The sequence below is a fragment of the Anabrus simplex genome, chromosome 2 (assembly GCF_040414725.1).
Source record: "Anabrus simplex isolate iqAnaSimp1 chromosome 2, ASM4041472v1, whole genome shotgun sequence".
In the NCBI taxonomy this organism is placed as follows: domain Eukaryota; kingdom Metazoa; phylum Arthropoda; class Insecta; order Orthoptera; family Tettigoniidae; genus Anabrus; species Anabrus simplex.
In genome coordinates this window covers 338,618,591-338,640,379 of record NC_090266.1, presented here as the reverse complement: position 1 = coordinate 338,640,379, position 21,789 = coordinate 338,618,591, and the positions used below count along the sequence as shown (strand labels likewise).

Sequence of the window (21,789 nt, the reverse complement as noted above, 5' to 3'; positions counted from 1 at the left end):
TTTCAATTCCTGGTTGGGTTGGAGATGTTAAGTTTCATTAGCTAATTCTTCTGGCTCAGGGGCTGGGAATTTGTGTCTTCTTCAGCATTAGAATTTATCTAAGGTAAGGCCCCATCTTCACAGAATTTCAGGTTGCCTATACTAAAGAGAGAGAGAGAGAGAGAGAGAGAGAGAACTTTAAAAGAGAAATATGTAGTCTGAATCTGTCCAATTTCAAGTAGTCACCTGGTTTCAGTATACAACATTCTCTAAGAGTAGGTTAATTCATTAATATCCAGGTGCACAACAGAGATGAAATCACCAGTATGTCTCGATGGTCATGAAAAATGAGATATATACACAAACTGGAATCTTAATCATATTCAAGAAATGAAGATTTAATAATGAGAACATAAATATAGTTTATTATTTGGTACATGTCTCATGTACAAAAAGCCATGACAGTGTGATTTCACATGTCTAAGTTGTAGATGTTAACTAATTACATGAACAGGTGAAAAAATAAAAATAAATTGAAAACATTAAGTCACAAGGTAAGGCCCCATCATTACAGTAGTGCAGGTTGCCTGACTCAAATGACTTGCACCAGGCCTCTCCAAAGATCACAGGCCATTAATTAAAAAATACACAATGAATGTGAGTAGGGGATTAAATTATTTTACTTGTAGTCAAGTACACTCACTCCAGATATTTACTCACCTTATTCATGGCTGTCCTGCAAATGATACCAAATTTTAATAAAATTCAGCCATGTTGTTGCAGTAAAAATATGGAAAGGCATATTTAATCAAATCTCTTTAAATTTCATATGGACATAAGGATGTGGAATTCACAATGAAATTCAAAACAAAAGAAAAAGAAGCATACTATAAGTGTTAAGTTTCGATCACACTTCCATAGTAGGTATATTTACAAGTTCATTCCTTTGTGGTTTAATCGGCCACTTAACATTTCTTCAGTCCACCGCCGTCATCTATACTTGTGTTGGTGACGTTTTTGTTATCGGCATCTTCTAAAACTTCACTGTCAGCCTGCATGAGCCGGCGAGCTAATTTCACAGCTGCGTACTCATTATAATGAGCTTTCCTCTTGGCTTCAAATGCACTTCTCTTCGCTGAAAAAGAGAAAAATAAAAAAAATCATAATCACTTTCATTAATTATACAAAACGACAAAATATTCCGTATATGTGAAGCAGCCCAAAAGCTAGTGAAATATACACGTCACAATAATCAGAAGGAGAAAACGGAGAAAATTACAGAGGCTCTAACGATTTAGTTCAGCCAATACTGTGTCAAATCAGGGTTCAATGGCTCAAGGATCGAACCACAACACTGACAATAGTCAACCTTGGCAACATTTTCTTCCCACACCAGGCAAATGCTAGTGTTATAACTTATTTCTACTCCCACAACAACTTCTAAGTAATACATAAATTCAGACCATAAAACCACCTGGCATGAACTATTTACATACACATGAAGTATACAGGGTTAGTAGTCCCTAAGATCAGCATCACACTACTGATTTCCTGATCCAGGAAAATAAACAAAAACCAAAGTAATGTATTAGATTTCTATAAGGTATTTTAGCATTAAAATGTACAGTGCATTTGAAAATTGCAGCAAGAGCCTGTTGGCAAGAATTTCATCTTGAATTAAACTGGATTTACTGATACTCCTCTCAGTTCAACTATCTACCTGCCATTCATGGGTCACTACTGCCACATTCAGCAAGAACACAGCTAATCCATTGACTTGCTATTAGAAGCAGGAGGATCATCATGCAAATATTGTAGAAGCAATGTGGAAAACAGCAAACAGAGGGAAGGAATTCCCTTTGCAATGATCAGGACAAAAGTTAGCTCAGAATACCTATAAACAATGGTCTTTTGCACTGCCAAACAGTAAGCCATCAATACTAATCACTAACAAGCAGGTTATAATATTTCTGGGTAAAGAGTAAAGTAACTTCCTAAAACATGAGGCTAATGACAAATTCAAATCTCACTATTTAAAAAAATATTCTGATACTTATTGGAATGTACATAAAATGATTGTTCTTGTAATGTTAGGATGTAAACTAGGGTGTTTCCAAATTGTACATGATTAAAACAATGTTGGAACAAATGACAATACTAATATGGACATAGTCAAGGCTAATCAAAGTGGCTGTGTGGTGGAGCTGATTCTGTGTCCAAGACAGTAGGATTATACCAAGCCTTTCCAACTCGAGCACTTAGTGCTGGGGCGCACCAGCGCTGCATTCAGCAGCACCGTTCTCCTCCTTCCCCAACTACCCCTCGCAGTGGTCGGTGCATGTGTGCATAAGAGACAGTACATTCATCCTCATTCTCTCTCTGTGTGTGTCGTCATTCTCAGGGGAATCTATTCGATAGAACAGATAGCGGAGAGTTGGTTTCATCTTCGTTAAAAATGTCGTTTAATCCTTTATGGGTGGATTCTTATTTTGTTCTCAATATCGAAGGGAAAGTTCAATGTTTAATTTGTCATGTAATTTTAAGTGTAAAGTCTTCAACCGTTCGACTATACTACCACAATAAAAATGTTTCAACCTGTGATGACAATGTTGGCGCAGCAAGAACCGAACGAAATGCTAAGTTAAAATCGGAATTGCCAAGTTCTTCAGAGATAAGTAATAACTTACTCGTTAGGAATTGTTTTACATGCAATTTAGGGGATTTGTTTTCGTTTTTGGGTTTGTATTATTAAGAACTGTTTAGAATTAGACTTAGATGTGCTGCTAAGAAAACACAAAGATAATGATTTTATCTCCCTGTACCACGGATACTTGAACCCAACATTTTAGTAGGCGCAGTTCGAGCAAGTTATGGGTTATTGTTGCTCTGAAAATTGCAAAAAATGGGCGGCCCTTTACTGATGGGGAATTTGTAAAAGAATGTTTAATAGAGTGCTCGCAAGTATTATGTCCATGTGCTGTGGCCCACTTTGAGGCGATAAGCTTGTCAAAAAAAACGATCTCTCGTCATGAACAGTAACTTAGTGCTGACTAGAAAGAGCAATTGTGGAACAAATGTGGCACTTTCCAGAAGTACTCTATTGCTCCCGATGAGACTACACGGCACAGCTATCAATTTCATCAGGGGTGTCGAAAAAGATTTAGCTGTAACGGAAGAACTACTGGACATCATTTCCCTCAAAGATACTACCACCGGCACAGATATATTTGCAGCTGTTGAGGACGCAATGAACAATATGGGCTTACCACTCGGAAATCTGTCTAGTGTTGCGACTGACGGAGCACCAGCGAAGTCGTCGGGTAGGCAAGGTTTTGCAGGCCGCATCAAAATGAAGGTGCGCGGTTACCTCCAATATTATTGGTACAATGTGTTTTAAATCAAAAACAATTATGCGCAAAGAACATTCGTAACTTTAAATCTGTTATGGATACTGTATCAAAATGTGTAAATTTCTGCAGAAAGCAATGTTTAAACCATCGGCAGTTCAAGGAAATTTTAAAAGATCTAGAGGTAAAATGTAGAGACATTCCCTTTTATTGTATTGTGCGCTGGTTAAGTTGCGCAAAAGTGCTAGCAACCTTCTTTGCAGTAATTGAAGAAATTGCTCTTTTCATGGAGATGAAAGATTCTCCACTACCAACTTTGCGGAATAAGCAATGGGTAGCTGACCTCGCTTTCTTGGTAGACATAACGCCTTATTTGAATGATTTACATTGATTAGCGCCATGTGTGGTAGAATTAAGGCTTTCAAAATGCAGAGTTTGTTATTGAAGTCAGCTTGAAGCCGGAAATTTTGACAATTTTCCTTCATTAAAATAATTACATTTGTCTACCTATGAAAATCTTGGAGACTATCAGACGTTGTTACATACTTTGCACTCTGAATTCAGTATCCGATTCAAAGAAATGAATGATATGGCACCTCAACTTGAAATATTTATGACCCCATTTTCAGCGCGTTTTGAAAAATTACTATCATATTTCCAAACAAAGCTGATAAAACTACCGTGCGACGCAATCCTAAAGGACAGGTACTACAGCGGTGATTTAATTTCCTTTTACAAAGGTCTCCACAAAAATGTCCTAGACTTCAAGCACTTGCCTTAAAATTTACGTCAACGTTCGGTACAACATATGCATGCGAACAGATATTTTCAGTTCTGAATTTAAATAAATGGAGAACTAGGACTTCTCTCTCTGATGCTGATTTAGAGGCTGTACTTAGAATTTCTACTGCCAAATCGACTGTACCCAATATTGGTAGATTAGTTGCCGCATAACGATGTCAACCATCGACTTAAACCCTAAATGTACGTTACGGCAAACGCAATGTATGTACAGGATAAATTGTGTGTTTGTGTGTTCACAGAAGCGTCATAAATAATATTGTTTTCATAAGCTGCGCGCTGACTTGATGACCTATGGTTCTGCCTCTGCCACTTCTCCTCCTTCCCCCACTACCTCAACGGTGCTACAGCGCAGCACCGGGGCTGCTGCCCGTTCAAGCCGGGGCCGTGGGAGCATCTCAGTTGGAATCGCTTGGATTATACTGTATCTGGGAACAGTCATGAAGCATTCAGAAGGGTTTAAAGGCAAGATACACTGCCAATACATTTATTGACACACCTCTTTCAGAACAAAACTCCATCACTCTGGTGTATGTTAATCCTTAATTACCTGAATTGGGTTGCAGATAACCAGCTGAATTTTCTTTTCTCAGTGTTCTTTGATATATGGTAAAATAAAGTTTACCAGTGATATATGTAATTTCATTTGCTGTTGAGTTATTTTAATAGTGCAGTAGGGACCATAGCTGATCATTTCTTGCGTGCCTGTGATTGTTATGAGATTTGACCAGATACAAGTGTGTTTTCTGCTAGAAGATGTATGCAGAAATGGCAAGAAGTCTGGTGAGCTAAGCAGAACTGTTACCTTATGCGTATTATACAAGCTGTCCGAGTTAAAGGTAATAATAATATAAAATTTAATAACTTGAGAAATAATGGAGATATTTATTGGCGGTTTGTTTCTACAACTAGGGTAACTCAAAAAAAGTTTTCTGTGTTTGCTTGCGGTGGTGGTGGTACCACATGCGCATGCGCATAACTGCACTGTTCACGAGAAGCGCACCAGTAACCACGTGGACTCCACAGCAGAAGGTGTTCTGTGTGCTTTCGCTTGCGGAGATAAAATCCATTACACTAGTACAACGTAGATTTCGGTGCGAGTATGGACTGTTACCAACTGATGATGTTCCCACTTACATAACAATCATGAAATGGGACAGGCGCCTTCGAGAATCTGGGACCTAACTGTCGATGTCGGGCCGCCAAGTCAAGCATGCAGTTTCAGAGGCTACTCTTTATTTAATCCGTGAGTCCTTCAAGCAGAGCCCTCGTAAGTCAATTCGACAAGCAAATAGGCAGTTGCAGTTACCTTGTTCGACAGTACACGATGTTGTCCACAAAAGGTTGCACCTACGGGTGTACAAACTGTAGCTTCGTCAGAAAATTAAACCCCAGGACAGGTCGCTATGGAAGGCATTCGCGGGGACAATTCTGGCAAAAACTGATGGAAACGAGGCATTCCTTGATTCAATCTGTTTCTTGGATGAGGCTACATTCCATATTTCCGGCATGGTAAACAAGCACAATTGCCGCATATGGGGGATCTGAACACCCCCCCCCCCCCCCCCCACATAGTGATAGAGTTGGAACGGGACTCTCCGAAAGTGAATGTGTAGTGTGGATTGTTGAAGGACAGGGTTATTGGCCCATTCTTCTTCGCAGAGCCTACAGTTAATGGAACACGTTACCTAGACTTGTTGGAGCAGTATGTTGTGCCACAACCTCCTTGTGGCGCGGTCTTTCAGCAGGATGGTGCACCATGCCATTATGTGGAAGTTGTGAGGGATTTCTTGAATCGTGAGTTCCCAGATCGCTAGATTGGGAGAGGTAGTCCATCAATTGCTTGGCCCCCTAGAAGACCAATATTACGCCACTTGATTTTTTCCTGTGGGGGTTTTTCAAGAATCAAGTGTACCAGACATCAGTTCGTGATCTACCAGATCTGCGTCATCGCATTCGTGCAGCTATCGCAAATGTTATGCCTACTATGCTGCAGAACACTTGGGGAGAAGTGGAATACCGATTAGATGTCTCTCGCGTCACTAATGATGCGCATATCAAGGTTTATTAGGTATGTAAACAAACATTTTGAGTTACCCTACTTGTAGAAACAAACCGCAAGTAAATATCTCCACTACTTCTCAAGTTATTGAATTTTATATTATTATACCTTTAACCAAGACACCTTGTATTAAATATGGAATGTTTCTGTTCTGAATATTTTTCTGATTCTTTTTGCCCATATAAGGGATGAAGCATATGCACTTTTTCTTACAGAATGCCACAGTATTTACTAACCAGAATCTGAGTGGAAGGCTTCTGAGGTCGAAGAAGACAAATGGTGAAGAGAGTGAACACAATGCTAATTCTGACCTACTTGCCTTTATGAAGATACAAGTCCAGACAAGGCAGATGTATATTATCAAGATAAAAACTGGAAAAAATAAAAAAAGGGAATTAACAGCCTTTTAGAAGGAGGGGTCATGCAAAACAATATTTCACATATTCCTGATCTGTAATCGATAGCCAAACTAGCCAAGACCCCAAGAGAAGCCTTTTCTCTTATGATCACATACACACACAGATGATGTACATAAGTATGTATTTTTAGAGTACGTGGAGATTATCTGAAGAGGTGTGATGCTCGAGTGATGGATCATATAGAAATAAAGGGTAAAGTGTAAAGTAACTTTGTTTCCATTGTGAAACCGTTAATATTGTCTTCTTAACAAAGAAATTTTTGTAGTACTCATACAAGCCTTCTACTGTTTGCCGAGACAAGTAGAGCCTGTTGCCTTCATTTCAAGGACTTATGAGACCAAGATGGCCCAAAGATCTTTTCCATCATACTTCTTATTCTTATTTTGTAGCATACAATTTGATAATCTCAATACTAGGCACAACAGGAAATATTTGGACAAACCGGACAAAATTCCATGTAATACCTTTCATGTCGGATTTCATATTGACTTACAATTAAAATAAGATACCATTTCTTTAATAAGAAATTACACTGTACTGGTTAAATCAACCTCATCAATGCTTTATACAAACGTCCTTGAAATTGTCCTCTTGAAACTAGATACACATAACTGACCACTGAGCAGAATGTTGTTATAATGGTGAATCACTGAAGGTTAAAAAAAGTTAAAAGCATCATGTACAGTAGAACCCCGCTTAACCGAAAAGCTCTGGCAAAACTGTATTTTAATATTTTGTTTTTACCCTCTCGTTCTTAGCCGGTGATATTAGCAATACTCTTGCTATATGTGCTGAGAGCTACTAGGCAAACCCTATTTTTATATCATGACTTATACCAGAATGCACGTGTAGCATAAAACAAAAGTTTGTTTTTTACCATCTAGTTCGTTCCATGATACATTTTGTCTTGAACAAGCAGGAATTATTATTATTATTATTATTATTATTATTATTATTATTATTATTATTATTATTATTATTATTACTGTAATATTCGTCATGATTATATAGACTGTGGTTAACGTTGCTTCATTCGTGGGAGTTTCATCCTGTTTACTGCTCGGACTACACTGCAGCTTCTGTTATGAAACCATGGAAGTCCAGCGACCCTTCTCCATTCATATTTTTCTTTCACCCAAGGTCATTCCACTGGCCTTGCGGTTTTATACTGTAGTTCCAATGCTTTTCTTACCCCATTGCAAAAGAAACTGCTTCATTATTTCAGACTGCTTTGCGCTTTGGTGAACAAAGCGATGAATCTATACCAGTTGATGTACTGTTGATTAAACAATGGTGCGACACAGCTGCATGACAGCGCTGCACCAAGAAAATTCAGACGAAAATCACCGATTGCATATGAGTGACATTATGTAAATATTTTGATGTTAATATACAGTATGCACCTTTGCTTAACAGAGTTTATGTATTTTAATTTCGACATTTAACTTCCGAAAATATTTACAGTACCATGTATCATCCGAAAAACGCGTCAACTGAAGTGGCTCCACCCCCTTTATTTTGGATAAATGGGGTTCTACTGTAGTTCCAAAACAGCACCAGATTGTTCATGCCCGAGTTAAATATTACAAAAGCATTGTGAAACTGTTAATATTGTCTTCTTATCAGATAAATTATTGCAGTACTAATTTCTTTTTTAACAAAACAAAACCGACTAAAAAAACGCTGATGTGGACTGCATATTTATCAGCCATTCCTTACAACAAGATCCGAGTGAAACAGAAAATAGGGATAGAATTACAAAATATTTGCAAGGAAATAACTATTATCATAAGAATGCAACATTCACTTTCATCTCATGTGGACTGTGTAGATGCGCAGTGCATAGCTGACATGGAACTAGAAGGAGGTTGGAAGCTTAACATAGAATAAACTTTATTGTGATTTCGTACTGACATTTACAATAGTATAATCAATACAAATTTTTTACAATTTAAATTGCAAATTCAACACAGATTAAAACGTGATTTAGTAAGACATGTTTTGGCCTGTTGGACCATTTATGATGAACAGATTACACATTTTTCACTAAAATTCAATAGAATGTTTTTTTCAGAAACCCATTTCTTGCATGATAAAAAATTCTGCACGAAGTTTATATATATGCTAAAAAATGTTCTTTTCCATGTGAAGCTTCTTGAATACCAGATCATACATTTTGCACCAGTAGAATGTTCACTTCAGATCCACATTCTTTGTTTGTCAAAAATTCCATATAAAGTGTATGTACATTAAAAAAAGTTCCTTCCATTTAAAGCTTCCTGTGTACCAATTAGTGTTATGAGCCATCTTGAATATGAACAACTTGTAAAAGCCATTATTAACGCTGTAGTCTCATTTTTAGAGCTTAGGACATTGTAGTCTACTATTTCACAAATTCAGATACATTTGTCTCCTGAATTCATAGAACTCACAATTATGGCTAATCAATCAATCAATCAATCAATCAATCAATCAATCAATCAATCAATCAATCAATCAATCAATCAATCAATCAATCAATATCTGCATTTAGGGCAGCCCCTATCTGTTCTCTTCCTAGCTTTTTCTTAAATGATTGCACAGAAACTGGAAATTTATTGAACATCTACCTTTGTAAGTTATGCCAATCCCTAACTCCCTTTCCTATAAACAAATATTTGCCACAATTTGTCCTCTGGAATTCCAACTTCATCTTCATACTGCAATCTTTCCTACTTTTTAAAGACACCACACAAACTTATTTGTCTACTAATGACATTCCACGAAATCTCTCCACTGACAGCTCGGAACATACCACTTATAATACAAATATATATGGTCCGTCATTGGACATTATAAATTTCCCCGCGAACTCAATCCTGGTTGCCAGCGTTTTGCCCTCGTGTGCTAGGTTGGGCTCATCAGTTGGTACCTAGCACACCTACCAATATGCTGGCTAGTGCATACCATGGAGGCCACTGCGTAGGCTACTCGGAGCCACTGGCAGTGCCAATGCACTAAGAGAGACTTTGTCTCTTTACCAAAAATTGATGCCTGCTTGGCTATCAGATGATATATAGAAGTTGATTCCCATATGGAATCTGAAATATTTTTCCCCAACCTTAAACACTGGAACAACATAGGCTCTTCACTCCAGCTTGAAAAAACTTGTTCAGTAGGTTAGTTAGTGGGACAGCTGACACTGGAGCACATGCTTTTAACACAACAACAGGGATATTATCTGCTCCATTTGACAAGTCAATGTCAACTGCCAAAAGAATTTCCATAACCTCACTGGCAGATGCCACCATGGTTTCCAGCGTAGTCACAGAGAAATTCAAACAGTGAATTACAGGTCATGATGGAGGAGACGTGGTATTTACTGACAGTGTCGGCAAAAATGTCCAGGATGTCTCTAGTATTACTCACTTCTTGACTGCCATTAAACATCCTAGACAGAAGACTGGCTCATTTTCTTTGTTTATATAGTTCCAGAAGTGCTTGTGACTGGTATGTATGTCCTCCTGGTCTGATTTAACATATTCCCTGTATTTAAATGCCTGCAGTGCTTTGTATTTTTTACACAAACTGGAGAAACATATGTAATCAGTTGGCTGACCCGATACACAAGAGTATTTTCTTGTCTTTTCCTTCTCCTTCAGTTTTTCTTTTAACTCATTGTCATATCAGTTTGGGAATTTACGAGCTTTGAAAGTACAGACAAGCAGCATAAAATAAATCATACTATATTCCTGCAGCTTCGTCTACTAAAGTACACTCATCCATCAATTTCCACGGAAGTAATGAAAAGAACTTTTGCATGTGACTACAAGACCCATAGATGATTCAATGCTAAGAGACATAACGGGTGCTTAGCTGTTACAAATAGGGAACTAGCCTGTATCAGGCTCTGTAGTAGTAAACTGAAATCAATCTATCTATGGCATTAGTGGTACTGAATCTCTTGCAAGCTTCCTGGAAGGTAATTTCTCTTCGACCTTCTCCTCCTTCAGATAAACAGGATAGTTCCTGTCCCAGTCCAGAGCAGTCTGTACACATTTTAGGGGATGTGCACGATCCCTTGAAATGCGAGACTACCAGAAGTGCAGTAGATAGCCTTCTTTGGGGATTAGGATATCACAAGCCCACTATAACTTTAACAGTTAAAACACTGCATTGGAGGTGGAATATATGGCCTGGCATTCAGAACAGTACCTTGTTACTTTAACCTTCCCTGGAAGCACTGAGAGTTCAAAGGAAATTATGAATGCACAAGTTGCAATCCACCTTGTGAATTTACGTTACCAACGCTGCTGACCTTCACATCGTCTACTAACAACTCGTTATCAGCGTTCAAAATCAGGTTGCAGTGGAAGATGACATCTAGGACCTAATTCTGAGTCTTGTGCTTTTCTGTTTGGATAGGGATATCACCAAAGTGTTCACACTTTAACCCTGCCTTGATTTGGGCAGTTATGCAGTCTTCAACAACCTCCATAACTACTACTGTATGCATCCAAGGCAATAACCACCTGACTTGGAAGGTACTGCCTGGGATCCGATGTTAAACGATGCTCAATCAATCACCACTGATCTGAATTTAGGGCAGTTGCCCAGGTGACAGATTCCCTATATGTTGTTTTCCTAGCCTTATCTTAAATGATTGCAAAGAAATTGGAAATTTATTGAACATCTCCCTCGGTAAGTTATTCCAATCCCTAACTCCCCTTCTTAAATATGCTTTATAAGCAAAGGTGACAAATTTTACAATATTTTTCACCCATGCTAGTAAAGCACATTTTAGCTTAATAGAGTATGTTCATGATTTTATTACGCCTTGAGTAAATGTTATTTGGCTGATGATGCTAACTGAAAGGAGTGAAACAAGTACCATGTTAACAATTTAATAAGGATGTATTTCTACATTAGCTTACGATGTATTGAATAGGTGGTCTATTAAAACAATTAGAATAAATTTTTATCACTAGTAGATCTTCAATACGGACAAGAAATGGAATTCATAACCTGCAACATACCACCTATCGAGTAGCTCGTCTCCTTCTCCCTAGTTTTCCCAGCCCAAACTTTGCAACATGTTTGTAACGCTACTCTTTTGTCAGAAATCACCCAGAACAAATAGAGCTGCTTTTCTTTCGATTTTTTCCAGTTCTTGAATCAAATAATCCTGGTGAGGGTCCCATACACTTGAACCACTCTAGTTGGGGTCTTACCAGAGACTTATATGCCCTCTCCTTTACATCCTCACGACAACCAGTATATACCCTCATAACCACGTGCATATTTATGTGATTACCCCAATGAAGATCTTTCCTTATATTGACTCCTAGGTACTTACAATGATCCCAAAAGGAACATTCACTCCATCAACGCAGTAATTAAAACTGAGAGGACTTTTCCTATTTGTGAAACAACCTGACTTTTAACCCAATTTATCATCATGCCATTGCCTACTGTCCATCTCACAACATTATCGAGGTCACGTTGCAGTTGCTCACAATCTTTCAACTTATTAGTCTGTACAGGATAACATCATCTGCAAAAAGCATTCTTTGATTCCACTTCTTTACTCATATCTAGAGCTTGGATGTTTAGGAAATGAAATTTTTTCTTTGTCTCTATTTTACTGCCCGATTTGATTTTGGTGCAAATCAGGTGGTTATCGCCACAATTAAGTAATTTTTGTCATACTTTGGCTATTTTTTGTCGTAAGGTCATATTTTGAGCTATTTTCGTAGAAACGCCATATTTTGGCGGTCTGACGACAGCTGTAGCTATGCAAAATCTTCAAATAATGAATGCGAACCAGTGTTCACAAAACTGCTTACGGTATCACCTGTGCAGTTAATACAAGTGGAATAGCCTTTGTAGAGAATGAAGGTCATAGACCTCACTGCACCTTTTACCCCACCCGCTGTATGAGCTAATTACTTATGGCAATCGCTCACTTGTCTCTGTACAGATATTACAACCTCAACCTCCTTTCACTTACACAAGCGTCAGTTCACAGTGAACCGTATCCCAGCACACATTCCAGTAGGCCTAAGGAAAAGTTTTCTACTAGTGTTAAGTTATGAAGCTTTGTTAAGGAATTTGGAGAAGAATATTTCTGTACAGACGGTTTAGTTCTATTTTGCAACTTGTGTGAAGTGAATGTCGTGGCTTAAATGTTCCAAATTACTTATAAAAAATAGATTTGATTTTTAGTTTTCTTATATTTCAAACCACCAATGCAGATTACAAACATGTTTTTAATTTTAAAATGCTGTGTGAATTGATCATCTTACGAAATTAGTACTTTATAGGTACGTATTCACAAATGTTTGATAAGTGAATCAAAGAAAATAGACTGTAGATAACTGCTAAACATGTAGCCTATATTCAGAAACGTAATATGAAAGTAAGAATAAAGAATTTAGTTAAATATGTATCAAAGGTATTGCCATTTCGATTTGTAATTTATTATAAAATGGCCTTATTTAGATGAATCATTTTCAGGTCATATTCTGCAACTTTTAACACATATTTAGTCATTTTTGAGATCATATTTAGTCACTTTTGAGGTTATATTTGCTTGCTTATTTGGGCTATTTTTAAATCTTAAACATCCGAGCCCTACTCATATCATTTATATATATATAATAACAAAGGTTCAATAATACTGCCTTGAGGAATTTCCCCTCTTAATTATTACAGGGTCAGATAAAGATTCACTTACTCTAATGCTGTATAGGGATGAACCCAATAGTTACCATGGCGTAGTGTAAACGGAGGGTTTTCAGCTCAGGCATTTGACTGGCGAGGACCTGCCTTTCAGATAGATATTACTGCATGGACTGTGGATACTGTCTGAGATTTTGGGCGCAGTTGCACACGTACAATCATTCAAGCAACATGCAAATTTTAATTTTAATTCCCTCATGAGGGGACCGATGGCCACACGATCCTTTTAGTCACCTTTTACAAAAAGCACGGATTACCCATGGATATATTCTCTCACCCTCCTATGCACAAGGTGTCCAATTCACAGATATCAGTCCACAAACCAGAGTCCTGCCATGGTTGCCCGCTTTGGCCACCTCTTATGGCACCCCCACCCCCAAGAGGGAAAGGAGGATAATGACCAGCCTGAAATAAAAAAATCAAATACCAGAAATTATGAAACTCTCATATGGTACTCTCATTTGGTACTCTAAAAGACATTCAAATGATTTAGGAACTATTAAATGAGGGATATGTTAAATACGTCTTCGAACTTGCATCATATATTGAAGTAACATATTACAAGTCATACCAGCAAGAGAATGAAGGAGAGCAATTCCTCCTAGATTTTCTTGAGACATGGAATTTCTATGAATTAGCAACTTGAAGTGAACAAAAGAGACAACACCAATAATGTCAAAGGGTTTCATTCCCAGTTACGGTGACTGTGGTGGCACATCATGACAACATTTGGCCATTCATTTGCTATCTAAAAGAACAGCAGTCTAAAACAGAAGAATAAAGTCACCTAAGTTTTGGCCGGTGATACCATAATTAAGCAGCCCATGAATCAAATATTTCTTAATAACCAAAGGAGGATTTACATATGGTCAGAAATTACCACAATACAAGTGTGAAAACAACATTGTATGTTATCTAAGAGCCATCTCACATCACATGAATTTACACTAACCCTTTACATGGTTGGCTTAATGGCACTCAATGCCCTTCAGAAACCCCGCAATATGGACAGAACAGAAAGATCGTACTACGGAGCTTCTAACTTGATAGCCAACCAGGCAAATTATCATTTAAACAGATAATTGAATCTTAAGATCAAAATAGGCAAATTAACAAAAGATGTACCATTGTATTTAGTTTTAAGTTCTAATGTTTAATTGGTTTAAGGACTTGACCTTAAGATTATTATTAGCTGAAAATGCCCAAAACTAGGGCAAAACATGTACCTAATTAGTATATGTAATTCACGTAGGATTTAATCATTACAGAATATAATTGTTTTGAATAGGTGGACACAGTAAATTTTATTCTTCAAAGAATTTTATTTATTGTTACTTCTGTTTAACAAACAAACTGGGATGTAGTTCTAAATCAAAACATTCTATACTTTATCCTGATGTTCCTTGAGCCAAGAAATCTATGAGTCATGATTTTATACCAAATCTTAAGCCTTCTGAAGAATGGACAGTGGATGAAACAGAACCCACCAGTGGTTCTCCAGATGATTAACCTGGACCCTCGTATTCAATCAGAGATTCAAATTTTCCTGAGTCAAACATACCTCACTTTATTTCCCAATCCGAACTAAATGATGTAGTCAAGAGACCTCAACCTTTCTAAAGTTCAAGCAGAATTATTAGGTTCTCATTTCCAAGGCTGGAATTTATAAGTCGCTGGCGCTTTGAGCTCAGCAGATCCGTATATGTAGAGAAACTCGGCTCGCCATTTACAGAAACCAATGGAGCATATCTTGTCAGCAATCATAAAAGGAATTCAGTCAAAGTTAAAGGTATCCACACCTGGGGTGGTCTTCAAATTTAATTAAAGTTCCATCAAGGTTCTCTCTAACACTCACCAACTTCTTCCAAACTCTGAATCACATCAGGCAAATACTTGTAGCCATGCACTGCATAAAGTTCCAACTCTAGGCCTTTGCTGTTGAGTAACTGTTGGGCCTGCTTGATAGCTGCTGTGTTCGTTGAGTCCAAGGCACATATGAAGCATTTAATTTTATTAAAGTTTTTGCCCAAGAAAACTGCGCATCTTATCCAAGTACCCCACCTCGTGGGGACAGGAAATTGGAAGGTGGAGCCCAGTCACTTCTTGGTACAAAACATGGCGACAGGAAGCCTTTACGAGAATCTTCGGAGCAGCAATGAAGTTGTTTAGCCTGCTGTAATTCTCTCTGATAATTTTCAATCAATCAATCATGATCTGCATCTAGGCCAGTCGCCCAGGTGGCAGATTCCCTATCTGTTGTTTTCCTAGCCTTTTCTTAAATGATCGCAAAGAAACTGGAAAATTATTGAACATTTCCCTAGGTAAGATATTCCAATCCCTAACTCCCCCTCCTATAAACAAATATTTGCCCCAATTTGTCCTCTTGAATTCCAACTTTATCTTTATCTCATATTGTGATCTTTCCTACTTTTAAAGACACCACTCAAACTTATTCGTCCACTGATGTCCTCCCATGCCATCTCTCCTCTGACAGCTCGGAACACGCTGTAGTCCATATACAATACATGCCGAAAGCATGTAGCGTGATTGATCAGACACCACACGCCTGACTTTTTCGTATTGTATGCCACTCGGCCACAGGTTCATACGTGAAATCAATGAATTATTGCATTATTGTGCAGGTATTTGTCTTCTAGAGTTGATATGTTTTAAAAAGAATGGGTTTAACCATTCACCAGATAGTGGAAATAACAACATTCTCAAAATATAATTTTGCAGGTCATCAGTAGTTTCATCTAAAATGAATTCCACTTCATGTTTGCCGACTGCCTCTTCTATTTTCTTGAAGCCGTTCTCATAACTTGGCTGTATGTAATTTTTTCTCAAAGTGCTCTCAACCAGTATTAACCTTTGCATGTACATCTCAAGGAAAGATCTGAATGCATTTCACTGCTTTTCAGACCCTGAAGCAAAGGCATTTATCAGAGTTATTTGTTTGGGTTTCAACTTTCGAACTTCAATGTTCTTTACATGCTTGCTGTACTGCATGTGCAGGTTTATTCTGTTTATTGATGCTTGTCACTGATTGCAATATTTACTTTGCAAACGGCATATTGAAGAATTATCGATAAATTGCATCTAGAATTCTTCTGAATGCGCATACAACTCGTACTCCTTCTTAACCTTCAGCATAATTTTGCATTGTAAAAAATACATTCTGGTTTGGGCTGGTAAAACATGAACACTGCCAGTACTAACTGAATTTAGTTTAAACTGTTGAAGCAGGTTTAAATTTTAATTTGATTTCACAGCCACAGGTTGGCCATTTTTGCTAGTTTCCATAAATTATATTTTGATAATTACTGACTGTTGGTGCCTACTGATTAAACAAAATTTTAAAAATCTGTTCAAGAAGAGAAAAAAGATTGTCTAATCTTTTAAAAATGCAGATAAAAGTAGAGGGAAGAGGTGATGAAACATTAAATATAAGGGAAAAGCTGGCAAAATGTAGTAATCTCACAAAAAAAAGTGCTAAAGGTGCAACAAAATGTATTTTGCAGAATCATCATCGATGTCCCACTCCAGTCGTTTGGGTGTGGTTAACAAGCCTCCTCCACTCGTTTCTTCGCTTGGGTGTGGTTAACAAGCCTCCTCCACTCGTTTCTGTCATTCCACTTTTCCTGTTCCATTACTTCCGCCACATCCAATCCAGCTTCTCTAATGTCCATCCAAATCCGATCCATCCACCTTCTTCTCGGTCTTCCAACTGGTCTCTTTCCCTTAACTTCGCCTTTGAATTCCCTTCTTACTACCTGTTCCTTTCCCATTCTTTTTACATGTCCAAACCATCTCAGTCTTGCTTTCCATATCATCTGAACTAACAGTTCTATATTTAGCTCTTCTCTGATTTTAATATTTTGAATTCTATCTCTACTTGTATTTCAACCAATGTTCTTAAAAAAGTTTCACTACTACTGCTTGGATCTTACTATCTTGTCTCTTATTAGTCACCAGCGTTTCTAGTCCGTATGTTACAACTGGTGTGAAATAATGTTTATATAATGTTAATTTTGTTCTCTTGGGTACTTTGTCATCCCATAAAAGCTCTCTAACTTGATAAAATGTTGTACCTTTACTTAGTCTGTTGTTAATTTCAAGGTTGATTTCATTACCTCCATTAATAATGCTACCCAGATATGTAAACTGTTCTACATTCTCTAACTATTCTCCATCTATGTTCACTTGGCTTCTCTTTTTCTCTTTTCCACAGTGCATGACTAGTTTTATTTTTACTAATTAGCATTCCAAACTACTCCAGATTTTCGTTCCAAATGTCCAGTCCCCTGTGTACTTCCTTTTCTCCCTTTCCCCAAATCACCACATCATCTGCAAATACCAAGTCATTCACTTCATCACTATTGATACTATGTTTTACACATTTTATAATTTCATCCATCAATATAATAAACAATAATGGTGACAGTGCACTACCTTGTTTTGGACTTATTTTTTGTATAAAATGTTTCAGAGCCACCACTCCCACTTGTACACTGCTTTTACTTTCATGATACAATATTTTTATCTTGTTAATTAATGATTTTGGTACATTCCTTTCAGTAGGCATTCCCATACATGTTTTCTCTTAACTGTATCATAAGCTTTTCCAAATCCAAAATTACAAAGATGATTTCCTTGTTCCTTTCCAAATGTTTTTCCATTATCGTTCACAGTGTAAATATAAAGTCTATTGTTGATCTAATTGGTCTAAAGCCATATTGTTCTTCCTCTGTGTTTCTATTATATCTCTCAGTGTTTTGTCCATGATATAATAGGGTTATACCCTCTATATTTTCACATTTCTTCCTATTTCTCTTTTTGAACAATGGTACAATGCTTCATATCATGTCTAAATACATATATTGACTTATCTCTATGAAAATAGCTAAATTTTTGAAAAATGCTGCACCTTAAAATCCTTTCACTAGTTATCAGAGCATAGGATGCAATTTGTCCTTGAAAATTCACTTTTTACATTCGCATTTGGACTTCCCCCTCCCCAACTTGGGCATGGTTAGTGACGAATGCAGCATGAGGTTTCAACAGGATATTTCTATCGTGGAAAAACTATATTCAGGAACATCGGTACAGAAGAATTAAACTACTGTTGGAAACTCAAAGAAGAGGTTTATGGTGGCAGTTACAAAACAGAAGAGTTTAAAAAAGAAATTTTGAAAATCCGTTTCTTCCTTTTTCTGCATGAAATTTCTTCACTGGACAGTCAAAATCAATCCTATATATATAAAATTTGTATTTTAAATATATTTTGTAGTTATTCTATTCAATATTTAAATCTTATTTCATGAGCAAACAAAAATAATTTCTATTTTTGATGAATTATTACAAATGGAACCAAATTTTTATAAAAGAAACGAAAATCCAGGGAAATCTATAGGTGATATAGCATTTCTACTTTCAGATTTGGATTCAGTGGGGTCTAATTATAAAATAAATTTTGAATTTGTTTTTCACTAACCTATCGGCACAAGCTTAGGGTTACCAACCATCCAGGAACATGCCCTGCTTTTCATTTTCGTTATATCTGGTTGGCATTTCTAATTTATCAAAAATATCTAGCATTTGTCATTACGAGAATATTAATTTACGTTTTAGGCTGAAGATATCATGTTATTGTATCATACACCATCTCCATGCAACGAGGCCACTACTTCGAGGGGCGGGAGAATAATACTAACATTCGATATATCAAGCTTGATGTCCAGACATAAATCAACCAATCAGCCAGTCTCGTTGTAAAGAATCACTGTGTACATAAAAACTGTAGGCGTCGAGGGTTTTAGTTTCTGTTTGCTTGCTATGTGCTTTGCCGACACCCTCTCTGGTTATCCAGCTGTCACTGTAAATTGTAGTGCAGGTATGTACCAACTGGAGTGGAATTAATCTTGCTGCATACTCTTAAGTACGTCATCCTTGCAAACAGAAAGAAGTGAATCTAACCAAAGACAGTGTAAATTTTTGGATAAACAAAAACATAAGTATCCTTGCTTTACTCATTAAAGCTCAAGTGAGGAAGTTAGCATGAGCGAAATATAAATATATGTACATATAATACATCTAGTAAACAGACTGAGTTACTTTTTAAAATTTCTTTTACGTTGCATCAACACAGACAGGTCTTATGGTGACGATGGGATAGGAATGGCTAGGAGTGGGAAGAAAGTGGCCGAGGCCTTAATTAAGGTACAGCCCCAGCATTAGCCAGGTGTGCAAATGGGAAACCACAGAAAAACATCTTTAGGGCTGCAGACAGTGGGGATCAAACCTGCATTCTCCCGGATGCAAGCTCACAACTGCACGCCCAACTTACCCGGGGGTTCCTCTTTCAAAGACAGAGGATAGTATTGAGACGATAGATACAGGGCAGTATGATGAAATATGTTTGCTGCCAGATTTGAAACTAGGTGTGTTATCAGCTTGTTTCCAAATGTCAGGGAATGTACCAGAAGCTATACACAGGTTTAAAATTATAGATAACGGTACACAGAGAGAGAAGAATTTTTGAGGAATACAGGGCTAATATGATTGGGTTCGGTGGAGCGGTTTGCAGGGAGACTATTGAGAATATTTTGATCATCATTAGGGGTCGCTGACATTTGTGACGGTGAGCCACTGCAAATACTATTGGTCTGTGGTAGTTAACTGATGGGTGCGGGATGGGTAAATGAAGAATGAAAGTACTCATTGAATTTTTGAGATATTATTTCCATTGGGACATCATCACTACGTATTTTTATATTCAGTGGTATTCAGGACAACTTACTACGGAATGAAATGCTATTTGCTTTACGTCGCTACGACACAGATAGGTCTTATGGCGACTATGGGATAGGAAAGACCTAGGAATGGGAAGGAAGCAGCCGTGGCCTTAATTAAGGTACAGCCCCAGCATTTGCCTGGTGTGAAAATGGGAAACCACGGAAAACCATCTTCAGGGCTGTCGACAGTGGGATTCGAATCGATTATCTCCCGATTACTGGATACTGGCCGCACTTAAGCAAATGCAGCTATCGAGCTCGGTACAGAATTAAATGAAGTTCCTTTTTTTTTTTTTTTTTTTTTTTTTTTTTTTTTTTAAGGTTTCCAGTTCTAGAAGTGAAATTTTCCTGAGGTGTTTAAAATTACTGTAGGTGTGTGGATTAGGAATATACTTCCAGAGTGACCACGCACTCTCTGTAGGAGTTTTGTTTTGGAACTCAGCCAGGAGAGACATCTGTGTGTCTGGGTTTGGAGAAAGGTACATGCTGTTTAATTGTGGTAAATATTAAAACATCAAAAAGGGAAAACTGCATTGCTGATGTCACACTCAGCTAATAACCACCACCAAGGGAGGGATGACAAGTCCTGATTGACAACTAGCCAGTCTACTTTACTCCATAGGGGTCGTTGCTTGCCTCGCAGTGGGAGGGGCGTCTTTATGTCGATAAGCAGGTAGGCTTACGGTAGCTTTGATTGAGTCATGGTCTCGTAATCTATGAACTTCATATCCGTATTGATGATTCACACAAATGCAAAGAGGAGAAGAATTCCACCTAATCAATACTTGTTTATTATTATTATTATTATTATTAAAAATACAGGACCGATTTTGACCCTAGCAGGTCACCCTCAGCTGGACACACACATACATGTAATGCATCGTGCAATTGCAAACATTACCATATCTAAAAAGGAATATCATGTGACTAACATGTCAGGTTGTACTCATGAGTAGGGCATTCGTCAAATTGGAAATTAAGTATATGTTATTTATCTATGTGACATGCATGAACGCACATCTATGAGAAGTGAATATTCCTGAACTTAAAACTTATAAGTATTCATAAAATAAAAACATATAAGTAAAACACTTTCATGCTTGTAAATGTTTGAGTTTATGGTTTGCACTGTTTCTTGATTCTTCAGTTTGACTACTATAATTAAGTCTTACTGTCCATAACTGTGCATTATATTAAAAACTCAATGGCTTGAATTGTGATACGAGTTACACTTTAAAATACCAATGACTCGTTTAAAAGGTTTTTGTCACCATATGTACACGAAAGACAAGAAACACTTTACATCCCTAAAAGGCAAAACATTGACGTAGTGTAGATTCAGTTGAGGCTTGGACGGAAGCGTAGAGATAACAGTTTGCCGTATATAAAATCCTATTGTTTACATTAAAAGATGAGTCATGATGTCCTGTGCTGTATTAAGTAAAGTTGTATGGCATTAAATCAGAGTGGTAGCTCCTTCCCTTTTTGTAGTTGTGTGGGAGTGTAAGGTGTTACCTCTACTACAGTGGTAACACAAAACAAGGCACAAACAGATTTAAAAGGGGAAGGTAAGAGCAAACTACATAATATAAGAAATCACTACACACACGGAAGAAGAGTAGCTGGCATTACGCGGATCTCCAACAAAAACATTAACGTAAATACCA

The 21,789-nt window shown here is 37.4% G+C and overlaps 1 protein-coding gene across 1 annotated transcript in view; it reads right to left on the bottom strand.

Annotated features, from left to right (window-relative positions):
- Positions 1-376: 376 nt before the first annotated feature.
- Positions 377-21,789, bottom strand: part of LOC136864122 (protein phosphatase inhibitor 2) — a 111,818-nt gene continuing 90,405 nt past the window's right edge. The window contains exon 4 of the mRNA XM_067140726.2: positions 377-1,114. Within this exon, the coding sequence (XP_066996827.2) occupies positions 945-1,114 (170 nt within the window). The 3' untranslated portion in view covers positions 377-944. The remainder of the gene's footprint in view (positions 1,115-21,789) is intronic.